This window comes from Phodopus roborovskii, unplaced genomic scaffold (genome assembly GCF_943737965.1).
Source record: "Phodopus roborovskii unplaced genomic scaffold, PHOROB, whole genome shotgun sequence".
Taxonomy (NCBI): Eukaryota; Metazoa; Chordata; class Mammalia; order Rodentia; family Cricetidae; genus Phodopus; species Phodopus roborovskii.
The window spans coordinates 5,661,652-5,672,929 of NW_026126433.1; the positions used below are offsets into that span (position 1 = coordinate 5,661,652).

The following is an 11,278-nucleotide window of genomic DNA, read 5'->3' on the forward strand; positions in this document are numbered from 1 at the left end:
CGGCACAGTGGGTCTGCTTTAGAAACATGGCTGCGGCCAGTGTAGTGGGTGCCTGCAGGAGAGTCTCCGCGTTCCTGAAGGCTGTCGGTTCCCTAGTAAGTCCCCAGGCCCCCGCGCGTTCCGGGTAAGTGCTGAAAGAAGGGATGACTGGCCCCGCCTTTGGGTGCCTGTTGCACAGAGCATTGCCCTGGGACGGAGGCCCCCTCGGGGGCAGAGGGCGTGACCTTGGAGTCGCCCACCCTGGCGCGTCCCGTTCCTGGGCCAGCGTTCTGGTGCTGCCGGCTGGCGGTGGGTCTGGAGGCCCAGGAGTTTCAGATGCTCCGGGTTTACCCGGACGCGCTCTGTGCTGAGGCTGGGCGGGTCGGGAGAGACGCTTCCGAGGAGTCGAGCTGGGAACGGAAGGCTTTGCCAGGTGAGAGACAGAAAGGGAATGGTATCGTCGGGTTTGACCCAAATTGTTGTCTGGCAGATACTGAGTGATGAGAGTAGCTGAGTTAACAGGGGTTTCTGCAAGTGTGAGAAAGAGTCAACTTACTCCTCCTTGACATTTGCCTACAGGAGCCGAGTTTTATAATTGAAGGAAGCAACCCATGTTTGGTTGAACACACAGCTTCTGTGCATCTGTTATGCTCTGTGTTATTAACACTAACTTCGGAAATTAGCTTTTTAAAAATTTTGCAGAGCTGTTACTTGATCAAGGTGGAAAATTTGAATGACTTCGTCTTCGTCATCTTTATTTTCCTTAAAAATGAAATAATTTGGGGCTGGAGAGATAGTAATTTGGGGCTCAGTGGTTAAGAGAACTTGCACTTAAAGAGGACCGAAGTTAGGTTCCTCACCAACATCTTTAACTGGGGATCCGAGGCCTTCCTTCAGACATCTGAAGACTTCAGCCACGCACTCGTGGTACACACATATGCAAAGAAAACGTTCATATACATAAGCATTAAAATTTTTAGTGAGAGAATTTTAGTGTGTTCTTTTTAACAAAATAAATACCTATCACTCAGAAGAGAGGCCAGGTTTTTGAAGATGGTAAAGGCAGTTGTGGATTAATTGCCATTTGTCCTTTAATTTTGCAGGTAAACACACTTCATTTACCATTATTTCCTCAGAACAATAGAAAAGTTATTAGAGTAAAAAAGTAACTATATACTTTTCACCCAGAGTAACCAGTCATTGGCATCTTGTCACATTTTTCAAAGCTCCTGTGTTTATGCTCCTTTTTCTGTACTATACAGAAGTCAAATTTCAAACATTGCCTTATCAAGTATGACCCAGTGGTTATTTTTGCGAATACACTGCCGTTATTTAGCTGCAATCAAAAATAAAAATGAAAATTGCAAAAATAAAAAAGAAAATTTCTTTCTTTATTCTTTTTCTTTCTGTTTTATCCCCAGTTCCATTCTTTTGTTTGGGACCCAATAAAGAATTATTTATTGCCCTGGTTGCCATTAATACATTATGTTTCTTTATTTCTTTGTTGCTACACCGGCATTTTGGGTAAAATTAGTGTTTTGGGTTTTGTTTGTTTGTTTAGAACATGCCTCCATTTGATCATAATTAGATTCAAGTCAAGAGTAGGTATGTAGCACAGTGGTAGAGCACTTACCTAACATGCTGAGGCCCTGGGCTCAGCCCCCAGTACACATAAAAACAGATGTGGAGTCAAGCATATACTCTTGGCTCACAAGACAGCACTTGAGAAACTTCACATTTTGTTTTTAGGCCATTTTACCAGGTCATTAAATAATTTTAGAAGCATAATTTCTAAATTACTACATAAGATTCTCATGCAGTTGCACAGTTATTAGTTGTATGTTTATGTAATTCACATTGCTTTGATACCACATTTAACCCCTTTGTGGACATCTTAACCTGTGAGTTTCCATCTCTGATGTTAAAAAAAAATCTCTAGATACAGAGTTACTGACTTAAAGGAGAAAACATTGTGCCTTTTCAGTGTTGCAAAGTCACTTTCAGAATGGTTTTGTTGTACTCATAGATTTATTTGCTACAGTGGAGGAAGCATCTAAAAATGTTACTCTAAAATATAATTGTGGGGGCCAGCAGATGGCTCAGGAGGTAAAACGTACTTGCCATTCAAGCCTATCTGGGATCCCAGCATTCCTATGTCCAGATAGGAGGCAGAGAAAAGAGAAGCTTTCAGACCTGCTAACCTGGAGTATTCAGCAAAGCAGTATGAGTTAGAGACGGTGCCTCAGCAAGGTGGAAGAAGAGAACCCACGTTTCCTCTGACCTCTACGTGTGCCATGGCACTAATAGTAAATAAAGTAAAAAGATATACACATATAATTGTGTCATTACGTTGTCTCTGAAACTATAGGGTAGCAGTCTGTACAATAAAAGATACTTTCTAACACATTTAAAAAGTTTACTGCCTCTGGGGTCAAAATCCTGGGTAGAATTTTTAGCATTGTAATAAAGAAATATTTCTTACTTATAAAATCCAAACGTTATAATCGTTAACCATTATTTACTTGTGTTCAATTGCAGGTTTTCTCTTAGTTTGTTGCATAAGAACACACCACATGTCACATCTTTTCTCCAGTGTAAATTACTTCACACCACATTGTCAAGGAAAGGACTAGAAGAATTTTTTGATGACCCAAAGAACTGGGGGGAAGAAAAGGTCAAATCTGGTAAGTTCTTTAAAATGGTTTGAATTAATGAATTGGGCCCTCCATCATCCTAGGATTCACCAGTTTAGGATTTCCTGTTAAAATTTCCTTTGCATTTTAAAGGTCATTCTCATAACTTCCTTGGCATGTTGGTGGGATGTTTAAAAGAAGGGTGCTTTGAAAGTGTCAGCTAACATGAGGTTTGGGTTTATTTTAGGGTGTTAAGTACTAATTTAAAATAAATTGTAGTGACATTAGGGAATAGAAATGCATTTGACACAAATACTAACGGTCTTTGAATGTTGTTAGAGAAATGTTACTGATAGTTTCATGTTACTTAATTGAATTCTAGTCTAATATAATATATTTTGTCCCACGTTTCACAGAAACAGATTTCTAGAGTGGGTAATTAGCCAGGGGCAGATTTAGAAGCATCACTTAATGTTACACTTTTCTCTTACTCATAGGAGCTTCATGGACCTGCCAGCAGCTAAGGAACAAAAGTAATGAAGATTTACATAAACTTTGGTGGGTGTTCTGCATATTGAAATGTTACAGTTTAACAGTGAGGTCAAAACTATACCCATGTGGTAAAGAATTGAGCAAAATGGTTTGTTTCCTGATAACCATGGGTGATCATATGAGCTTTGTCTAAGTATGACAGAGATGTTTCACAGGTCAAAGGTAGTAGGAAATGTAAGGTTGTGCTGCAAGTGCTGTAAGAGGCAGACTGATGCCATTAGACCAGTAGTGTCAAAAAACACACTCAGAGAAGACATGGGGACTGGTTGGCCACATTTACACTGCCTTCCTTTTTCCCCCTTTCCTGTTAATTTATTGCTTAATATAAATGCTGACAGGAAGCTGTAAAGACCTTGTAGACAGTCCTTATTTACAGCCCAAAAGGTGACTCTCCTCCTGCTTGTTCAGATGTACTCTCTTATCTGCAACTCATAGGAGCCTTGAACCCTAATTAGGAACAAGAGGCTAGGTAGGTTTCCAGGACAATAACATAACCATTTAACAAAATGTGCGGTCTTTGACATAAACAGCATGCATACAGAGAAGACAAAACTGAGAAAGAAGGCCCTCGCCCTCTAAAAGTCTGTAGCAGGTGCAACATGCACTGCTGAGATCCTGAGTTCATTGCCCTAAATACACTCCTGTTTCTTTTCCCACCCCGCTTGTTTGGAAGGCTGTTTAAAAATTAGAAATATTAAACAAAAGAACAGAAATGTTCCATTTCAAGCAGGGTTCTTTTTCTCTGTTCTAAAAGAACATTCAGAAGATAATGTCTCCAACCTAAGTCTAGCCATGAGCCAGATCATTCACAACTTCTGCCTTCCTTTTTATTCCATTTCATGGCCTGGGTTTTAGCCTATTGTCCCGGTGGTTTGTGTCATAGGGTACATTAATTGTGAATGTGGGCACATGGCCCTGGTAAGTCTGAGCCTGTTAAGACAAGGTTACAGTCTAATATTTAGCCCAAAGCTGTTTTGTTTAAATTATACTTGTTTGAGGGAAGTTTCACTTGATGTATATAGGCTTTAGGCTTCTCTTGACTAATTAGACTCTTTGACAGTATGTGCAGCAATGCCTCCCCAGCTCCTCATCTGTCTGCTGTCACTTAACTTACTTCACACATAATTATTATCTGCCTGGGCACTCCAGTAGACATTTAACTTTTTGTCCCAATTTGAAGGGTTATTTCTCTTTCTTGGCAGATTAAAGAATTACAGTGTTTACAAAAACCACTCATACTGTGCTTATTTGTTATAGAAAAGTAAGATTGAGTTAAAACACTGTTATTATGAGTTATCAGTAAAGGTGAACTTGGGGCTATTTCAGCATTCACTGTGCTAAAACCAGTGTCTTCTGCCACTCCTTCCCCCAGGACTGTAGTCCCTAGTGTAAAGCTCCCGCCTGGTTCCCTTGTCTCATTTGCACTACCCTCCAAAGTTATTGCTTTAATTCTGAAATGGTATTCACAAAGCCCTCGCCCTAGCTCAGCCAGGTCAGTGCTCTATGTATAATGTCTGCTTTGTCTCCTTCCATCTTAAATCCCGTCACTAGGAGACTTTCCCTGGTCACCTTAGCTCTAGAGGAGATAGGTGTCTCACATCACTCTTTTACTCTTGTAATACATGTCCTCTCTCTTACCCAGTAAGTCACAGTGGCATTGCAGGCTAGTGGTAGAATTTACACAACGGGTCTAATATTTGAATCCAGAATTTGCTTTGCATTGTCTTCATTAGAGAGGGGGCTTTAGTTGTGCCTACTCCAAAGGTTGTGAGGAGATTGGAATGCTCAACACTGGGGTGTGAACTAGCTCCTCGGTAGATGTTACTCACCTTCCTTCCCAGTGGAGGGGAGGACTGTAGCTGATGCTTTAATAACCCTCCCCGACGCCTCACAAGGTGCACAGCCTGGTGCACGGCTCTTCTGAATGCTGCCCAGTGTTAGGTTTCCAGAGGACTTCAAGACTTCAGGGGCTTTTAATTTTGATGTCACTAATCACTATAGAATAGCATCATGGCTTTGTATTTGGTACAGGTATGTCCTTCTGAAGGAAAGAAACATGCTTCTAACTCTAGAGCAGGAGGCCAAGCGACAGAGATTGCCAATGCCAAGTCCAGAGCGGTTAGAAAAGGTAGGCTTGTGGGAGCAAAGACTGAATATATGGTTCTTATATTTCTTTCAAACCTTCTTTCTATTTGTGTGTATGGTTTTTTTTTTTTTTTAATTTGCAGAGTTTTATACACCATTGCAACACTTGCACTTGAGAGAATTGTGTCCCCCCCCCCCCCCCCCCAAAAAAAAAAAAACAAGTGTCATGTTTCCTTATTCTTAGTTGCAACTTCCAACCTACAGATGGGTATTTGTTTTTGTTTATCTTGAGCAGCTACCTGGGAGTAAAATCGCCAGGTCATACAGTAAGTCTCTCTTGAACTGCTTTCTGAAGCAGCCATGTACAGTTAGCACGTGCCATGAAGCCCAGATTTGGTGTCCAGTATCCCCAGCTGTAGCAAAGTAGTTATTCTAGCTCCAGTTTTGCTTTTCTCCAATAACTTAGCCCAATTTTTAGGGTGAAGTTGTTTTTGTTGTTGTTGTGTTTTGCTTTTCTATGTTTTATTCTCTACCCCCTGGATTATTCTAAAGGTCAGCACTTGATTTTTCTGCCATGTGTAGTCAGTAAGAGCTGAGATTTGTAACTGCTGTGGAATGGAGCCTCTTAGCTCATTTGCCTTCCCTTCCCCACACTATTAATAAGCAGTCTCACCACACTCCCACAGAGGACAGGACAGGACATGGTGTCCCCAGCAAAAGTCAGACAGGAGTGCTAGTTATTTCCCTTATGGTGACATACTAAGAGTTGAGTTTTGTTTTGAGTTTTAAACTTGATTTTATGTAACATTAGGTGCAGAGTTACATGAACAGTATAAACACATCTTGCATGCCTTCACCCTGATTACATGTGTAGTAACACTGTTTTCTTGACTGTTTGAGAGTAAAGTAGGACATTCCATAGAATTTAATTACAAATTTCCAAATACCATTTCATATATAATCATTTCACACTTAAAATAAGGAAACAAGGGGCTGGAGAGATGGCTCAGTGGTTAAGAGCACTGACTGCTCTTCCAGAGGACCCAGGTTCAATTCCCATCACCCATATGGCAGCTCACAACTGTCTGTAATTCCAGTTCCAGGAGACCCAACACCTATAGCAAAATACCAATACACATAAAAATAAAAATCAGGAAATGAACATTGATGTGATAGTATAATCCATAGGTCTTATTTCCCTTGTATAGAGTTTCTTAACAGTATCATTTATAGCAAGAGAATTCTGGAGGCTCGCTTTGAGTGAGATAGACCTAATTAGTATGTGCTGATAAGTGTCCCTTTTGATAAGCTTGGGCCAGTGGTATTTCTATTTTGGAGGGTTTTTGGTTTGTTTTTGTTTTAATTTGGGAATATCAGTTGATTATCCCTAGCCTGAAATCCAAAATGTTCCACAGCCAAAACTCTGAACATTGAAGTGCTGCTCTAAGAGACCATTGGTGTGAACATGTGTAATGCTCACTGCTGATAGACCGTTGGTGTGAACATGTAATGATGCTCAGCTAATAGACCGTTGGTGTAAACATGTAATGCTCACCGCTGATAGACCTTTGGTGTGAACATGTAATGATGCTCTGCTAATAGACCGTTGGTGTAAACATGTAATGCTCACTGCTGATAGACCATTGGTGTGAACATGTAATAATGCCCTGCTAATACTGTTGGTTTGAACATGTAATGATGCTCTGCTGATAGACCCTTTGATGTGAAAACATGTAATGCTCACTCTGTGAACTTAGCAGCTGTGGACTACCAACCTCAGTAGAGTTCTGTTGGCCCTCCAGCCCTGCCCTGGCTTTGGTAGGCTCCAGTGTAGTTCATCAACAGCCTCATACTTCCCTGCTTAAAGTCTGTCAGATATGCTAGGGCTGTAGCCCAGAGTTGGATGCCTCAGTGTTACAGAGGAACTTTGGGTGTCTGTCCAGACAGACTGATGTCCTTGTCATTAGGTAACATTTCACCTTTCTGGAGTCTTTGATGGAGTTAAAGACTAAATAGTTAAACATATAGTTTTCTGTAGTTATGATAGAAAGCAAATTAGGTATAAAACTTTAGACTCACCAAGATAATATAGATAATAGAATATTTTCTCTAATTCTGTAAAATACAAATGGGCTGGATATGCAACAGTAATTCTTACTATTTTGTTATGTACAATTTTTCCTATATTAAGGTTTAAACCTTTTTAATTAGACAAAATAGTGAAAATGCTGTGGAATAACCCTTCTGTACATTGTGAATATGTATTACTCTCATTGGTTAATAAAGAAGCTGATTGGCCTGTAGCAAAGCAGGATGAAGTTAGGCTGGACAATCAAACTGAGGATGCTGGAATGAGGGAAGGTGGAATCAGGGAGACACCAGCCAGCTAGACTCCAAGGAAGCAGGATGTGTAGAAAATGAGGTAATATAACATGAGCCACATGGCATAACATAGATAATAAATATAGGCTCATTTAAATGTAAGAGTTAGGTAGTAACAAGCCTGAGCTTTCAGCTAAGCCTTTGTAATTAATATTAAGACTCTGAGTGGTTGTTTGAGATTGGGATGTGCCTAGTCTTATTACAGCTTGATATGCCATATTTGGTTGATATCCCTTGGAGGCCTGCCCTTTTCTGAAGGGAAACAGAGAAGTGGATCTAGAGGGGGAAGGGAGTGGGAGAAGAACTGGGAGGAGAGAAGGGAGGGGAAATTGCAGTCAGGATATAATATATGAGAGAAGAATAAAAAGAAAAAAGCATTCTCTTGCATCACAATAATCTTAACATCCTTCCCTGTGAAAGCATGAGTTGCCAAGTATGCCAGAGTCCCTGCTGAATGTGTGAGGGAAGCAGGGACCTGTCAAGGGTTTTGCTGACAACGGCAGCCGTGGTTATGCATCTCATTAACTTACTGCACTTTCAAACAGCATTAGAGCTGTGTCCATTCCAAACAGACTGATACGTGAAAACTAGTAATTAAGAAATGAAATGATAAAACTTTAAAGAAGTTACAGGAAGTCATACTGTAGCCATCAATGGACCGACGCATACACTTGTGCCAGAAGGGCTTCCTAGAAAGTGCTGTAAAGCGCAGTTTCTAAATAAAAATGTCATAGCTCCCCTGCTTTATAAATATTGAGTTCCTGTGGATTGCAATTGTAGGTGACAGCTGAAGTTAGCTGTCTTTTTGTCACCTCAGGTTGTTGATTCCATGGATGCCTTAGATAAAGTTGTCCAGGAGAGGGAAGATGCTCTAAGGCTTCTTCAGACCGGGCAAGAAAAGGCAAGACCTGGTGCTTGGAGAAGGGACATCTTCGGACGAATTATCTGGTATGTGATTACACTGTGACTTCTAAGAGTGGAGATCACTTGCCTTGGTACCCCTCTCAGTGCCTTTCAAATACTTCCCCTGTGGATACATAGAGATCTCATGTAAAGAGAGGTCCCCATACCCTAGGAATAGAAAATGTGCACCAAGGTTGCTTTGTCTGGTAAAATAAATTCCAAACCACACAACTCATCCCCATGGATTCTTGTCTTGTGTGAATCCTGAGTCCTTTCAAGGATTTCATGAAAGTTAAGATACTCTGACACAAAAATCTGCCTATTAACATGTAATTTTGGATTCTAAAACGCAAAGAGCTAATTTCAGATACTCCTTTGCCCACCTTGCCCCGTAAGAACCTGAGACTTGAAAGTTCTGAGTAACAAGGTCAATTTGTTTCACTGACCATCAGGATAAGCTCTGAGCCAAGTAATGTACAGCTTACCTCCTTCCAGGGAAGGATCTGGGTGTCAGCATGGACTCTGAGGAATAAAGGACCCAGAGGAGCCAGGATAAGCTAACTCACCCCAGAGGAGCCAGGATAAGCTAACATGTACCTTAAATGTGAGTTGGCAAGTGGAGAGGCTTAAGGTGTCTAGAACATTCTCCAGACCTAACCCTAACAGACAGCACCTTCTCATTTGATGTGGGATTTCAGCCATCCAGTCCAGAACCATCTAATCACTGCAGAAAGAGAAATTGCCAAAACTTCTCACTTAAAGCTCTTCTGAGGAACTGGGCTGTGGTGGCCCACACCTTTAATGCCAGCGCTTGGGAGGCAGAGGCAGGCGGACCTAAAAGTTCAAGGCCAGCTTACTCTACAGAGTGAGTTCCAGGACAGCCAAGGCTACATAGAAACCCTGTCTTAAAAAAGAAAAAAAAAAAAAATTAACAACAAAGCTCTTCCAAGGATTTAGGGATATAGCACTTATTTGAAAAACCTCCAGCATTCAATTTTAATTGCATTTTCTAATAACTTTAAAAAAAATTTTTTTTTAACACTACCTGTTTGTATGTATGCTTGTATGTGCTGTGGCACATGTGTGGAGGTCAGAGTGAACTTACCAGGAGTCAGTTCCTTCCCTGTGTTCACACACATCCTAGCAATTGAACTCAGATGGCAAGGACCTTCTTGCTTAGCTGTCCCACCGGCCCCATTTGCTAATAATAATTGTTATTTTAGGTTACTTAGAGAACAATGAAAATTTTAAGAAACTGTATGAAATATTTTGTCTAAAGCAATAACTTTACTTTTTTTTTTGGCAGGCACAAATTCAAGCAGTGGCCTCTACCTTGGTACCTAAATAAAAGATACAACAGGAAACGGTTCTTCACGATGCCTTATGTGGATCACTTTATCAGGTAAGCACAATACCTTCTTGATGAAGCTGCCTCCGTACACCATATGGCTTATGCCCTCAGCTGCCTTTATACCTTGATTTCCATTACATAAGTAATTCTTTCATTACCTTAAATAGCACCAGATTTTTTTAAAAAAAAAAAAAAAAAATTGAAGCCATATATCTGAAATCTTACCCTCCATAAAGTCACTGTACCAATAGTTCATATGACTTGTATATGTCTGGAAATAAGAGGGAAATCCTACTGTACCATGTGGAGTGTGAGCTCCTGTTCCAGGGCTCATGGAAATGGAGGGGGTCTGAGATGGTGTGGTGCTACAAGCTGTTTGTTACCTCAAGCATTTCCCAAGGTATTCTGCATTGAGTTTATGAGACGGAAAACATGGTGCTTCTGTTACAGGATTGCAGTTAGTTGCCCAAGATACCAGCTGATACTTAAGAAACTAGCTTTGTATCTCCAAAATACAGCCATACTCAATACCACCCACTCTAGTTAGGTGCGCCCTTCATCAGTGACAACTTTCCCTAACACACCTTGTTCATTCCCGCCCCCTGATGTTGATCTAGCTAATAAGCTACATCTAGCTAATAAGCCAAGTGGTTGAAGAACTCTGCTCCGTCACTTCTCTTCAGTTTCTGCAGGCACAGTATTGAGGTGGTTCGACTTCCACCATCTTGTTTGTAGTGATCACCAAGTACTGCTGACATGACTGTGACTTATATACTTGGCTTGGACATGCTTTGCAAAATGGAATGATTTTTGTCTAATTGCAATTACATTTTTATTCTAGACTAAGACTTGAGAAACAAGCTCGGATTGAAGCAAGAAAGAAAAGTTTACAGAAAAAGAAAGAAAAAATTCTCCAGGCAAAGTTCCCACACCTATCTAAAGAGCGGAAATCAAGTACTGTCTAAGATGAGATCCATAAGTCCAGTTCTGTTCTTAAAGCACTCTGGGTCCTGATGTGAATGTCTGTTAAGCAGTTTATAAAATAATGCTCTTGTTCAAATGACATCAGTTTTTCTGGATAATATGGCATGTTAATTAACCCTAGAAATGGTGCCGCTTCTACCAAAACCAGGCATAGAGTTCAAGTTCAGTTCCCACTGAACAGGTCCTGACCGCTGAGCAGGTTTAATAGCACCTGATGTCTTGGTATAAATCTGAAGCTGTCTGCCAAGTGATGCTAGAATCAAGTCCATTTGGGAATGCTGTTTTCACCACTACTATAAAAGTGTGAAGGGGTAGGGAGCTTAAGAGTACTAATTGCTCTTCCAGAGCACCCAGATTTGATTCCCAGCACAAACATGGAGACTTAGAACCATCTGAAACTCCACTTGTA

General features: G+C 40.7%; 1 protein-coding gene across 1 annotated transcript; it reads left to right on the forward strand.

Annotated features, from left to right (window-relative positions):
* Window positions 1-8: 8 nt before the first annotated feature.
* Window positions 9-10,948, forward strand: Mrpl47 (mitochondrial ribosomal protein L47). The gene is made up of 7 exons (XM_051185841.1): window positions 9-124; window positions 2,518-2,663; window positions 3,110-3,170; window positions 5,196-5,292; window positions 8,449-8,579; window positions 9,841-9,936; window positions 10,727-10,948. Exons 1-7 carry the CDS (start codon window positions 27-29, stop codon window positions 10,848-10,850), a joined length of 753 nt encoding a protein of 250 aa, XP_051041798.1. The 5' UTR covers window positions 9-26; the 3' UTR covers window positions 10,851-10,948.
* The last annotated feature ends 330 nt before the right edge of the window (window positions 10,949-11,278 follow it).

Excerpts from the sequence above, each read along its gene's own strand:
- Mrpl47 (XM_051185841.1), top strand. The coding sequence starts at position 27 with ATGGCTGCGGCCAGTGTAGTGGGTGCCTGCAGGAGAGTCTCCGCGTTC. Across the intron at positions 3,171-5,195 it reads GAAGATTTACATAAACTTTG|GTATGTCCTTCTGAAGGAAA; the intron begins GTGGGTGTTCTG and ends TATTTGGTACAG. Across the intron at positions 8,580-9,840 it reads ATCTTCGGACGAATTATCTG|GCACAAATTCAAGCAGTGGC; the intron begins GTATGTGATTAC and ends TTTTTTTGGCAG.